We start from the raw sequence: 14,774 nt of genomic DNA, 5'->3' as shown, positions 1-14,774 counted from the left end.
GTCTTTTAGGTGATTTTTGAGACGGGAGTTACATTTTAAATATGTCCATATTTGCCTGTATGCAGTGTTAGTGTTGTACTTACTCGGGTGCAAAACCTGTCAACTCCATACAGATCAAGCATGCTTCCACCCTCCACTTAAGCGGCTACGCTCTGGCTGGCAACTCTTCTTTTTTCCTGCCTGGTTCCCTGGAGCTGCACAAGGCGGTGAACCTGCTCTAGGTCTTTAAGTAGAATAACATACAAGTGAGACATTTAACAAAAAGGAAAAGGAGAATTACTCCGGCGTTAATTATAAGGACTTTAGTATTATTACATAGTTTAGGACAACAGGTACAAATTCTGGCACCATAGCAAAATTTAGTAGACCGTAAGATTGTATCGTGGTGCAAATAGTCGATGACGTTTTGATCCACTTGTCAAAATAATGGGATCATCTTCAGGACAACAGGGATAATCCCTGAGGTGAATATCAATTGCAATAATAGCCTGGAATGTTAATCCAGTACATTGAGCAATAAAGTGTCCCGGAGGAACGAATCCGGAGTGTGGTGGTATAGGAGTCCAAGGCGTGTTGCACGTACGACAGTGTCTAGGGAAAGGTGGGTGGCAGTCCGGAGCCCGGAGGACAGGCAGTGAGCGTAGGAACGTATCAACAGAAATATTTTATTTACCCTAAGGTATAGTAGTCAAATACTATGTGGATAACCTAGATGAGGTCAAAGTTGAACAATTGCTCGTGGATCAGAAACGGTTACGTGGTAGTAGCACGATGCCGCAGGTCAGTGTGAGCCAGGAAGGAATAATTCCATGAAATAATGTGACTGCAACAACGCAATGCCCCACTTATATGTTCTTATTAACAGTTTACATTAAAATTTTGGAAAAAGAACAACGGTGGAGAATTCCCACCAGAACAGCACCTGGTCAAATATTCTCCCAAAATTAGTTTAGACCCACACTATAATACATGGGACAATATGTGTGCACACTTCAATAACACCCACCGTTACAATGTTGGTTCAAAACATGAACTGAAAATTACTTTAAACAAGGTCAAGGTGCACCACTTCAGAATTTGCATGAACTGATAACTTTGATGAGGTTAACAGCAATAATCACATTAGTTGTTATTTTTGTTCTTTAAGAGTTCTTTAATTGAGTTCAGTTGTAAGTAACAAATCACACACAGGAGCTACAGCCGACGCGTTTCGTCCTCTTGGGACTTCTTCGGGGCGAAGTGAAAAATAGGATAGTGTCCTTATGTCTTCTCCCGTGACTATCAGGGTGCGTGGAAATATCTGTAACGATTTGTCATGCTCGATAGGGCATCCTGTTGAACAAAAACTTCTCTGTGGAGGTATCTCGTCTGTCCGAGCCGTTCTTATTATTCGGCAGTATATATCAATTTGTAGTCTGTACTGCCAAAATTCTCTTGGAAAGGTATTTCAATATTGTACTTGTAAATATCATCAAGAATATGGATGTTGATCCAAAGAGAGCTGGAACCAGGGTAGTGGAAAATGTAGGTTTAGTCTGGCTATCTATTGTAGGCTTGTTGTAAGAAAAGGGGTATTATACCTTCTGCTTAGGCACTCTTAAAAAAGTGGGCTAAGGCATCCCCTGGTTCCTATATCCACATGCCGTACAACGTCCTCCTCCGTCAGGTAGCAGCATAAACATCATTGTATTCCTATGTAAATCATTCATATAATATTTTAAGTACAAGGGCCGCTGTTCTTTTCGAAATAATTGATACCCAAGGTCCCTGACCATTAATTGGGTTCCCTTGTTAGTGTAAAACACACTAGGTCTTTAAGTGGCAGGAGATGGCAGTCCAAGTGCGGAGTGTTTCAGACCGGACCGACAATAGGTGTATCTTGCTTTGAGGTCTTCACACTGGGCATTTACTGCGGTTGGCAGGTCCTGCTGGGCCCGACGACACCATGGGCAGATGCAGCTCCACCCCTCCTTAGACTCGTCATAATGTCTGTTGCTGAAGACTCTATTACAACTAAGTCTACAGCTACAGCAGTTCCAGCCCCCGCCAGGGATGATCACCTTGGTAGTTGCAGCTATGCACAGGCTGATCACCACTAGGGTAGTTGCAGCCACTTACAGACCGGTATTACATTTGGCAGGTGCAGCTACACACATGTGCGGATGATAACATGCAAAAAAGTTCTAATCGTTTATCTAACTAGCAGCCCGCCCCAGCGTTGCCTGGGGCTGAAGGGGGCTGTGGGCTGCATTATCCCAGGTCAGAACTCCCTCCCCCCTCCCGCCCTGGACTTAAGCAACACGGCGGTGCACCCGCCGACTCCCTCCCGCCCCCCGCCTCCCGCCCGGACTTCAACAACAGGGCGGTGCACCCGCAGACTCCCTCCCGCCCCCGCCTCCCGCCTCCCGCCCAGACTTCAGCAACACGGCGGTGCAGCCGCAACGTACCTCTCACCGCTCCTCCGCTTCCCGCCGGCTCCTCCGGTTCTCGCATACCGGCGCTGTTGTCCTCCGGCTCTTCCTGGTTCTGCTTCTCGCCGCTCCTCCCCTCACTCAGACGTCGCGCTGCTCTTCCTGGTTCTGGTGAATGTCGGCCGCTCCTTCCCTCACTCAGACGTCGCGCTGCTCTTCCTGGTTCTGGTGAATGTCGGCCGCTCCTCCCCTCACTCAGACGTCGCGCTGCTCTTCCTGGTTCTGGTGAATGCCGGCCGCAGACGTCGCGGCCGGCGCTAGTTGCAAGGGACTACTTTGTTTTTTAATTTTAATTTTTTAATTTACGTTTTAATTTTATTTTATGGAGCCTATGTCCATCTACCGACCCTGAGGATTACAAAAATGTATTGGGTGTGTGGATTGGCGCTGTGGTTCCCGAGTTTACCTTGCCAAAATGTGCAAGTTCTCTCTTTATAATAGTAGTATAGATGAAGTCCTGTCTTCACACCCCTCACTTGAGTCTCTCGGCCTCAACCCTTCAGATTCAGGAATGTGAGCAACTCACTACTATAGTCTATGAACACAACCCTCCATTCCATCTTGTGAAGGTCAGTCCCAAGGTATACAAAATGGATCCCACATGCTTCCATTACTTTGGCTCAATCACACACACCATATATGCTACATACATAAACAAGCTTAGCGTGCACTCAGGATGTTACGGCTAGGGAGGGTGTAAGCTTTTAGAAACAGAACTTTAGACGAATGGACACGCAGTCCTCTACTGGTGTTATGCAGATAAATAGATCTGATCATAATATGGATTCTACAAACATGGTGCACTGCCACCACCCACTATGTGGTAAACCTACGTAGAGAGAGTAATGCACTGCCAATAAATGAATGCACTGTTTGTGTGCCTCTTTGTGTCACAAGTCACGTTTAGGATCTATTCATGTCAAGAACATGCTTGTGCATCTGCAGACATGGTGGATCAGCATAACGTCAGAACCATACATCAAAAGTCAGGATACCAGGCACACACAGTCAGGCACCCAGGACAGGGAACATGGCTGCATACCACGAAGGGGACATTCCCATCCCAATCATGACCTACTGTTACCAATTCTTTCAAATATAAACAGAGTGGGCTTTGGCTCACCCACAGGAGTATTCCATCTAACCTCAAGCTATTTATTGTTGTATCAATCTGCCTTCTAAGAACTCCTTCCCTTGGACTTCATTTTACCTCTGAAAAGCAAAAGCCATCATGACAATTTGTATATTCAGTTCTTTATCGCCCATATGTACTGCATACAGAAAGCAATCTTTTGCTACTTTTTACCCTAACTATTGTCAAAACCAAAAGGTCTGGCTTTAATGTGCTAAATTGCATTTGTGCACGTTGTGCATGCATGTAACATTTATACATGCCTGTGATTGCTTGCACTAGCACAGTAAAGTCAGGTCTATTGGTTTTACCAATGCTTGTCACATATTTGAGTTCTGTCACACTAAAGAAGATAGGTGCTGATTTATACAATTTATAATATGAACAACTTTTGAAAGTCAAACTGTAGAGTATGTTGAAGTAATTGTGAGGTGAGGCCCATTGCTATATAAATTTGCCAAATAAATAAAAATCTGAAATATGATCACAGTGATACTTGATCTCAGCATTCCATATTGTTTCATAGTTGTATCATTAGGTATGTTAAGAAGTTTTTTGAGAAAACTTGCTTTCCGATTTTCCAAGGAGTCAAGTGAGTCATGGAGACTATTCTCCTCCACTGCCCTGACCTCTTAAACAGTGTATTTCCTGTAATTGCTACTGAAAATTTGCCTTTAATGCAAACCATCCAGGGTGCAAGTTTTGTCTTCTCAAATACCTTAAAGTGGGATGCACTTTATTTGAACCAAAAACATTCAAACTTGGAGATAATTATTGCATATTAGGCTAAGACTGCAGAAACCGCTCTCTCAAAACAAAATCACATAGGTCCATCCATGGATCAAATGGGTTTCTCAGAGGATGAGAATCTAGCAATACCAGAAGAGGAACATCACCATGATTCTGAGCTTGATGTAATGTGCTCTTACATTGTTGCGGCTTAAAAACTACAGGATCCTATTTCCTATTGAGAGCTTGGCAGACAGTGCACTTTAGCAGAAACTTGGCATAGTACCCTGTCCTCCAAACTCAGCTCCCCTGCTTTATTTGAAGGGGCCAGCGGAAGCCTTTGACTGATGGTCCTAGTGACATTGGGCCATCAGTCAATGAACAATTAACTACAAAGATTCCCCCTCCGATTCCCCCCGCTTTGGATGTTGTTTTTAAAAAGCAAAAACATTGTTATGTGTGAATGTTGAGCATGGTGCCCACACAGCAAAGCTTCAGTTCCTTTAGTGGATCCGCCGTGGATCCGCCGTGGATGCGGCTCTGCTGAAAACATAGTGATCGCTACCTGCGTAGCAGCGATCTCTAAATATAGTGGGCTGTACTCTGCCTGGGCAGAGCAGTACCTTCATCCACTGACTTGGAAACCACCCCCTTCCCCAGCAACACCAGCCAGCCAGCCAGTCGACCATCTCCTCCTGGACCCCAGTCACCACCGAAGACACCACCTCGACCATGAAAGGCATCCACTCAGGGACCTCTGCCCGCCGCAAATCTACCCACAGCTGCCATTGCTCCAGAACTACGACGCACCATCTACACCACCTTCAAGACTGGAACCTTTCCCAACGGCTGGAAACGCGCAGACGTCAGACCCCTACTCAAGAAATCCTCAGCGGACCTCAAGAACTACCGACGCATCTCCCTCCTCCCCTTCGCAGCCAAAGTCACCGAGAAGATCGTCAATGCCCAGCTAACAAAATCATCGAAGAAAACTCCATCCTCAACCCCTCCCAAACGGATTTCGCAGTAACCACAGCACTGAGACCACTCTACTCATCGCCACAGATGACATCCACACCCTCCTCAACCAAGGACAAACTGCGACCCCGATCCTACTTGACCTCTCGGCTGCGTTCGACACCGTCTCCCACCACAGACTCCATGACGCTGGCCTACAAGAAACAGCCCTTGACTGGATCTTCTCCTTCCTCAACGACAGAACCCAAAGGATCAGACTGCCAGCCTTCCTCTCCGAACCCACAGAAATCATCTGCGAGTCCCCCAAGGATCATCGCTCAGCCCCACGCTCTTCAACATCTACATGGCCCCATTCGCAGCCATCGTCCGATAGATCGGACTCACCAAGGATCTTATACCGACGACACCCAGCTCATCCTCTCACTCTCCAAGGACCCTGTCACCACCAGACTCAATTTCCAGGAAGGAATGGAAGAAGTCGCATCCTGGATGAGCAGCTGCTACCTGAAGCTCAACTCGGAGAAGACAGAGGTCCTCATCCTCAGACCCTCTCCATCTGCATGGGACAACACCAGGTGGCCCACCACCCACGGCAACCCACCCACCCCCACAGACCACGGCTGAAACCTCTGCATCATACTCGACTCCGCCCTCTCCATGACATGGCAGGTCAACGCCGTTGCCTCCAGCTGCTTCAACACCCTCCACATTCTCGGAAAGATCTTCAAATGGATCCCCCCTGAATCAAGGAAGACCGTCACCCACGCACTCATCACCAGCAGACTGGACTATGGAAACGCCCTCCACGCTGGGATCAACAAATCTCTGCTCCACACACTTCAGACCATACAAAACACGGCAGCCAGACTTGTCCTCTGCATCCCTCGACACAAACACATCACCCAACACCTGGGGAACCTCCACTGGCTCCCCGTTGAGAAGAGAGTCACTTTCAAGATACTCACCCACACCTACAAATGCCTCCACTACACCGGACCCCAATACCTCAACGAGAGAATATCCTTCCATGTACCCAAGAGAAACCTCCAATCCGCCAACCTCGTCACCGCCAAAACAACCCGCATCCGCAAAGCCAGATCAGGGGGAAGAGCCTTCTCCAACATCGTTGCCAAGACCTGGAACAAACTCCAGATCAACATCAGTTGCGCCCCATCCCAGAACATCTTCAAGAAGACACTCAAGACATGGCTCTTCGACTAAGCGGAGCTGCTTACCCCCTCCCAGCACCTTGAGACCCTCACGGGTGAGTAGCGCACTTACAATCTCCCCTGATTGATTGATTGATCCGCCGTGGATGCAGCTCTGCTGAAAACATAGCAATAGCTAGGGGCGATCTCTAAATATAGTGGGCTCTGCCTGGGCAGCGCAGTACCTTCATCCACTGACTTGGCAGAAAGGAGCACAGCCCTCTATACTTTAAATGAGGCCTTTAGTCAACAATGTTTGAACAAAAAGGACTTTTGGAGCCAAGAAAAAAGCCACCCAAGAGGTAAGAAAATACATGTACTTCAACAATCAAGGAAAAGTGACATAAAACTAATCTAACTTTTCACCTTTGAAACAGACTTGGAAGGTCTCAAAATGGAAATCAAAAGGAGGAATACTGTTTTTAACCCCTTCGCTGCGGCAGCAATTCTGACGCAGCGCTAGGGGGAAGGGGGGGGGGGGGGGGAGCGGCTCTCACATACTCGTGACGGAACCGTCTGTTCGCTCCTTTGCACTTATACATTACACATTTCCTTTCTTTTGTTTTGGACACTGTTGTTTTTCTTTTCCTGGACAATAAAAATGACGGCCAGTGATGAGAAAAGGGGCCTAATCGGGTTAGTACCTGCCAGTTGCCCCGTTGGTGGTGCGCCCGTGATGTGTCATTTTTGTCCTTCACACTTTTTTCCACTTGCTGGTTTATGTTTCTTTGAACTGTCTTCTTTGGAAATATCTATTTTGAAAATTGGAAATGAATAGGAATTGTGAATATCTCGAAATGTTAAATGGTTGGTGATATACAGCTTACAACTCCCTAATTAAAGAGAAGTGAGGGGCTACAGTAGAGGAAATAAGTATAGGATATTCTATCTACATTTGTTTGAAAAACTGATATATAAATCACCCAGAGGACAGGATTTTTGTTGTGTTTATGCTTTCTGAGTGGAGGGCAACCTTGCCTGTTTTTCCCCCTTTGCTCCTTTTGAAAATACCCGTGAGGCACAGGGTCAACACTGATTTGCATATGGCTGGGTCCAAACTGGGGTGGCGTAGTGGGCAAAAGAATAATGGATTTAACCCAGATCTTTTGACTAGGGGAGAATGTTTGCATTGTCAGCATTCGGTCCATCATTTGTTTGCTGTAACACATTCAAGAGTGCCTCTTGGCATAGTGGTCACAAGCAGAGGGTCACTGGGTAGAACTGGTGTGGATAAGGGCAAATACCCATCACTGTCTACAGTGGTGGAACAGCAACAACCTGTTGCTGAGCAGGCCCTTTGCAGACTCAGTTCCACAAGTCAATATTAAGGGAGAGGTGTGGTGCCGTGGCCAGTGCGACTGACGCTGGAAACTGGGGATCACAGTTTGATCCCCGGCACCGGCTGCAGATTAGCCCAGCACCATGTGACTCTGGGTAATAGCTTGCTTAATCTTCCTGACGGCCCCCAGCGCCTGGAGAACCTTACGGGGGATTGTTTGCGCTTTACACATGTGGATTATTATTATATAATATCACCATGGGCGCATCATTCACAGGGTAGGGGGCGCATCTGAATGACATGACAGTTCAGGGCCTGTGGCCACCAAATCAACGGGCTCTCCACATCAAACAGCTGGAACTTTTAGCCATAGACCTTGCCCTGACAGCTTTTCTCCAAGACATTCGGGGCAAGGAGGTCCTGGTACGGACCGACATGACTGTCATGTTTTACCTACGAAACCAAGACAAAAGTCAATCCTCAATTGTCCGCGCTAGCACAGTGAATTGGCATTGGGTTATCCATCACCAAGTACATCTCCTAGCTGAATACTTCCTGGGGGTGAACAACGACTTTGCAGACCTGCTTTGCAAGATGCAGCAACACGTCTATGAATGAGTACTCTACTCACAAGTCCTACTTCCATACTTCTGTAAATTGGGGCCCCCGGATATTGACCTCTTCGTCACTTGTGAAAATGCAAAATACTCAAACTTCGCCTGTAGGTTTTCAGACCCCCAATCCATGGGAAAAGCCCTGTGAATGAACTGGTAAGAGATCTTTGCGTATGCTTTTCTTTCATTCTCCCTTCTGCCGTACATGGTCAGAAACCTGTGGCAAACATCCATCCCCGTCATCCTGGTGGCTTCCACAAGGGCCAGACAACCATGGTTCTCAACCCTTCTAGAAATGTTCATAAACCCGCACAAGAAGCTTTCATACAAGCCAGACCTTCTCACAAAGAACCAAGGGAGAGTCAGACCCCAAATCCCAGGCAGTTCACCCTAGAAAATTGGTTGCTGAGGTCCTATTGTTTGGATATCTCATCTTGCTTCAGGAGGGGTTTACCACACGCCCGTGCTATGCTGCTAAGAGGAATAGGTTTAGTCACTACAGTACCTCGAACGAGGGTGCTTAGGTGGTCATATCTGACATGGTATTCACATTTCTCAAGCTATCATCGTACATTGACCTCTTTATATGGTGTGGTAGTGGGGAGGGGGACGTTTACCACCCCAGGAAACAGAGCTTGCAACCAGCGGCCTGGCTCCCTTACATCATAATGTTCCACCACTTAAAATTACCAGACTATTGGATGATCCGTAAAAAGGGTAAAGGAGACGATTAACATAATTTTGTTGTATAGTTAAGTGGATTCAACTACATCACTCCCACCCTGATGGAACTTCACAGGCTCTCCTTGCCAACCCTCACCATCTTGAAACCAGATGCCTTATCTACTAAGCCTTCGCGACCAGAAATCCTATTTAGCTGACTGACAAGCTCACCCCCTCTATTACTCTCAGCATACCCACAATCAGAACTGGAAACAAAGAAGTGCAAAAAAAAAGTCTTTCTCCATTTATGCTCCTAATATCTGGAACATCTGTGTATCCACCAAGGCCCTGATGTATCTTAGGACGAAGCTAAAGACATGCCTCTTTAAAGAACAAGACATCATAACAAAATAGCAATGCAGTCCACTGTCAGAATCAAGCTTCCTCTTCAATAATTAGTTACCTGTATCATTGCCTTTCAACCTGTATACAAATACCATGTACATACATGTATACACGTACATTGTTGTTCAAAGTATCACTTTCAAGAACAGCTTAGTATGTATTTATTAGATTATGGACTATGCTATGCATCATGTAAATGTATCCACTATCACAACATACACTAGGGCTATAAACCAACCACAGATATTTGAAATACTGCTTATTAAAAAATTGATGGGAGGAGTTACAAGGTTATGCATTCAACACAGTATTCCCTCACAGTTTACATTTTCTTCTGGGGTGGTGTCACCCTATGAACTAAATTGTAAAATCTATCTAAAACTCTTACCTTTCAGAAATGTAAACAAGTTCTACATCAGTTCAATCAAGAACCATAGCTTTTTATATATGTAAATAATTAGAAAGTAAAAAAAGCGAAACTTGGAATGACAATACACCCACAATTTGTTCCAAATGTGTGTATTCCTTTCATGTCCCTCAGACTATAAAATCATCTTATTTTTTCATTCAAGAAGCAAGGGCTGTACATGCACTGAATATTTCCAGAGCAACTCAAAGACAAAATAGAAATCAAGAAAAGAAACAAGTTATTTTTTAGGTTGAGACTAGTACAGCGTGCATGCGCTGCTCTGCGAGACTTCTTGTATCTACTCTGTGTGGGTCTAACTCCTCCCACGCATTGGATTGGCTTTTGTGTGTGTCTTTTTAGGATCAAAGCCTGCAAATGGCTGAAGGTGGGGGCTTGTCCCACTTCTTCTTAAAGGTTCACTCCCTCGGCGTTTTGACACGGGAGAGTGCAGCGGCGCTCAGTGCGGCAGCTGCAGTGCTTCCTTGCCTCCTTGTGCCCGCCCCACCACTCCTCTTTGTGTCCCTGTGCCATCTTTGCCCGCCCACAGAAGTACATTGTTACTCCATGAGTACATCTTCAACCACTGCATGCTGCGAAGTATCACTTCCTAACGAGAATAATGACCGTATAACTACAATTCCCAGAATGCAGTTGCTGGAATGATAATAATCCAGCACCGGCAGTTATACACAGCAGTGTGAGGTAATTTGGTAGTTCTATGGGCGAACCTAAGCACTAGAAATCATCCTCACTGCCACGCTAATGAGCACCTTTCATTAACCTCGCCTTTGCACACTAACAGCCATTACTCCACACCATGCGTACCTGTAAGCTGCCCTCTTCATTTGCAGAAGGATCATAGAGGCAGAGGCGGGAGGAGCGCCGCAGCATGTGAACTCAAACCGGAAGTCTAAAGGATAGGCAATACAGATAGAGTGTCCCCAAACATTCACCATAGAGATAGGCATAATAAGCGCTCCTCTTGACTTAAAGGTCAGCTCTCTTCTGTTTAGTGGAAGATTCTTGTTTGGATACTTTACCGAGTGTTTACACGTCAAGTTTTGATAACCCAAGGTGAGGTGGAGACGGAGCGGAAACAGGAATCGAGAGAACCTTACAATGCAATTCGTTAACGCTGGGGTAAAGCATGTTGAGACAAAAAAGATCAATTTTTCATCAAAAATCAATTAGTACGTATAGGCAGGGATGTTCAAAACTCTACGGTTATTTGTAGTATACGTAGGGACGCCATCTTTCTCAAACAAGCATGGTAAACCCAACAGGTCTGGTAATGGCTGCCAGCCTTTATGCTTAATCAGTGCTTGACATGGTTTTTGTAAACGTTTTGTGGAAGTTTATTGTTGGGGAAGCTTCCTTCTGCCCTTTCAACAGCATAAAGAATAGAAAACAAGTTATGGCAGGCTACGTTTTTGGACTCAAAGCAAATATTGCTAACATAGTCCCCTCTGTACCGGCCCCCAGTGAAGTCACAGAGGTGACAGGGCCCAGTACCAGCTGTACAATAATAATACAGGCAAACAGCACTCTTGGTACTTAATGGGTGGAAGACCCCATGTGATCTCCACCCTTTTTAGGTTGAGCCTAGCGTAGTGGGCACACGCTGCTCTGCGAGGCTTCTTGTACCTACTCTGTGTGGGTCTAACTCCTTTTACGTATTGGATTTGCTTTTGCGTGTGCCTTTTTAGAATCAAAGCCTGAAAATGGCTAAAGGTGGGTGCACGTCCCACCTCTTCTGAAAGATTCACTCCAACTGCGTTTCGCTGCGGGAGCGAGCAGCGGTGCGCAGGGCCGCAGCTGCAGTGCCTCCTTGCCTACGTGTGCCCGCCCCACCACTCCTCTCTGTGTTCCTGTGCCTTCTTTGCCCGCCTGCACCACTCCCCCTTGTCTCCCTGTGCCCGCCCCCACCACTCCTCTTTGTGGCCCTGTGCTGTTTTGCTCGACAAGTCATACCGTGACATGCATCTTTCACAATGTTATCACAGCAGATCTTTATTGAAACTGTATCCTCTTCTCTCTTGGGATTCTTGAGCTGCTTGTAATTCGTAGTGTTCAACAGCATCTTGTCGCGTCCAGTTCTATTCCCTTTCCTTCCTTTATGACGGTGTGTCAGCAACCGCACTCAGTGATAAACCATGGCCCGGGCCTGGTTACTTTTCCCTGCATTCATCACTGCAAAAGTTGTTGCACAGCCGGGTGACAGCTTGAGATGCGCGAAGGTGCACTATGAACAGCCAACAGGAAGAAGCAGACAGGACCATATATGTGGGCAACTTAGACTGCAAAGTAAAGGCGGAAATGCTGTTCAAATTCTTACTGCAGGTTCAGTAGTCTTTTGAAGGATTATTAAAGAAGGGTGCGGGCATAGAAATCTTAAGTATTTTCATGCTGTGCACGAGTAGATTTACCTTATATTTCCTTACGTTCGTGTTGTCTTTTACCCATAGATCTATTTTATTACTACAAATACCAAGATGCAATAGAAACCATGCATTTGCAATGCAATAGGTCTTGTATTTACACAAGTTTAAGCTATTTGCATTGTAAATGACGATGCCTTTGCTTTAAAAACTAAAACATAAATAAAAGGCAGTCATTTCCAATGCCCATAGCTCAAACTCACGTAAATGCGAGACCTAGTGCATTGCAAATGCTTATTTAGCATATGCACTTCATGCTTTAGTTTTAGCAGTACCTAAGCAAACTACAGCCAGACTGTTCAGACAATCCAGATGTGTTACCATTACTGTGTAGAAATCCAAGCACAATTAGAGTGAATAGTAAAGAGACAGTATTAAATCATTTATTTGGCACTCATCCAGCTTGAAACTCGTCTAGTTTTATATATGACTCTCCCCGTTAAGGAACGGATTCAGTGCAAGTTTACAGAAAAGAAAACAAGAAAAATCTCGAATGAAAGTCACTTATTGGGGCGTTGTCGGCATGTAGTTTGATGTCACAGTGAGTTATATTGAATTCACACATAGTCAACGCTCAGAGCAAAATCCTAGATTTAAAGATACAACTCTGTTCCCAGTCACAAGCAGTGACGACTCGTACAGGTAAGAGCGGTGGGGCATTGGGGCAGGGCGGGGTGGAGGGTGGTGGAAGTCGAGAGACGGAAGGATAAGTATTAATAAATAAATAAATAAAACCACCTACTTTGCGCTCGCCGCATCGCAAAGGCAGCGATGCAACGAGCGCAAAGTAAGTGGGTTTATTTATTTGTTTAATATTCCTGTCTTTTGTCGACTTCCAAACACCCCCCAACCCCGCCTCACCGCACTTAGCTGTGCGAGCCACCACTGGTCACAAGACAGTGGGTGGGAAAGGACATACTATGTGAATCTAGAAGAGTTTCAAGCTCAAATCTACTGTTACATGTAAATAACTATTTTGTTAAGTGGTTGGGACTTATGCATAAATGTAAAATGTAGAAAAATTTGATAATGAAGAAATATATTAATTAGGAACATGAAATTAAAATTCCCTAACAAGTTTTTCATTTTATATTTGTTTGGCCATGGGAATGGACTCATAATAGTGAATGATATAGCGATGAACAGATGGCACAACCTCTTATACTAGCTCTAAACACTACACTTACTATAATGCTACTTCTGCAACTACTCCCATCCCTACACTTACATTTAACTCCTTGGCGCATATGTTCACTTAACACCTAGAATGTGGCCCATGGTTAGCGGGTCAACGAGTACCTCCATCCATCTAAATGTACTCAAAGCTCTACACCAATCTTTACACGTATTTATGCACCTATCTCAACCACCTCTTGACCTACCTAAACACAAATGCATACCTCTATCTCTTAACTTACCTCTGTCCCTAGACTTACCTCTATAGGCGCACGCATGCTTCATCTACCTGTAGCTCTACGTCTTCAAAAACACCACTTCAACATCCACTATAACACTACATTTAACCAATGGTATAGTCTTTTTTCATTTATATGACTGCTTTGAAAAACAATCAAAAATGTATGTTACTTTAATGCCCTTCGTAGGAGTGGCGTTAGCCAGGACCTTTTAATTTTATAAAAACTATTCGTATTTCATGTAGGGCTTTTAGTCGGTGCTCTTCATCCATTGGTTTCTTGTTGTGTCATTCATAGTTTTTCCACCCAATGCAGCATAGGGCAGAAGGTCAGTCTACTAAAGGATTTGTCTAACTTCATCTTGAGTGAAGGTGTTCTGCTCTTTTGCAAGGAGCTCATCCGCAAATATTGTAGTTCAATTCAGTGTCAGGGACTACCATGCAATGTGTGCTTTTTTAGACCTTACAATATTTGCACCTTCAGACATTTTTTATGATTGAAGAAGGCCTGACAACTTCTCCAACAATAAAGGCTTAAAAAGAGCATGATTAATCAAAAGCACTGTCCAAGCCAAAAGGATGGCTGCCAATGCCAGATCAATAGGCTTTGCCAATGCGTGTTTCTGTTTCCATTGCACAGAATTCTCTACCCTGATCTTTTATTGGTCAAATAGGCAGACACCTAAGATGAAAAGGCAAAGAACAGATATTTACTTCTTATGTTTTTGTTGTCATAGGGTGAATCTAGCACTTGCCTACACGGAGCTGACGGAGGAACTGTGCCGACTACGCACCCTGAGTTCACTGCAAGGCCAGATCCTTAGGACACTACTGCAGGAGCAGGCTGGAAGTGCAAGTGAGTGCTCAGCGCTGGTGGGGATTATCAGGTGCCTATGGGGAGTGCTGCATTCTGGGAAGAGCAAGAAAGGACCAGCAAGGGGAGGTGCGAAGTGACAAACCCAAACTAAACTCTTCTATGCCCCAAAAAATAGTAAGTTGCACATCACAGCTATAATCACTACTCTAACTCTATC

The 14,774-nt window shown here is 45.2% G+C and overlaps 1 protein-coding gene across 3 annotated transcripts in view; it reads left to right on the top strand.

The window, feature by feature from the left end:
• Positions 1–14,774, top strand: part of TBKBP1 (TBK1 binding protein 1) — a 368,191-nt gene that overhangs the window by 314,538 nt on the left and 38,879 nt on the right. For all 3 annotated transcript variants that reach the window (XM_086924306.1, XM_086924304.1, XM_086924305.1), the window contains exon 8: positions 14,478–14,596. In XM_086924306.1, coding sequence (XP_086780432.1) covers positions 14,478–14,596 — 119 coding nt within the window. The remainder of the gene's footprint in view (positions 1–14,477; positions 14,597–14,774) is intronic.

This window comes from Lissotriton vulgaris, chromosome 5, assembly GCF_964263255.1.
Source record: "Lissotriton vulgaris chromosome 5, aLisVul1.2, whole genome shotgun sequence".
NCBI lineage: Eukaryota > Metazoa > Chordata > Amphibia > Caudata > Salamandridae > Lissotriton > Lissotriton vulgaris.
Note: the sequence above shows the minus strand (reverse complement) of the source record. Positions and strands in the feature narration are given on the sequence as shown.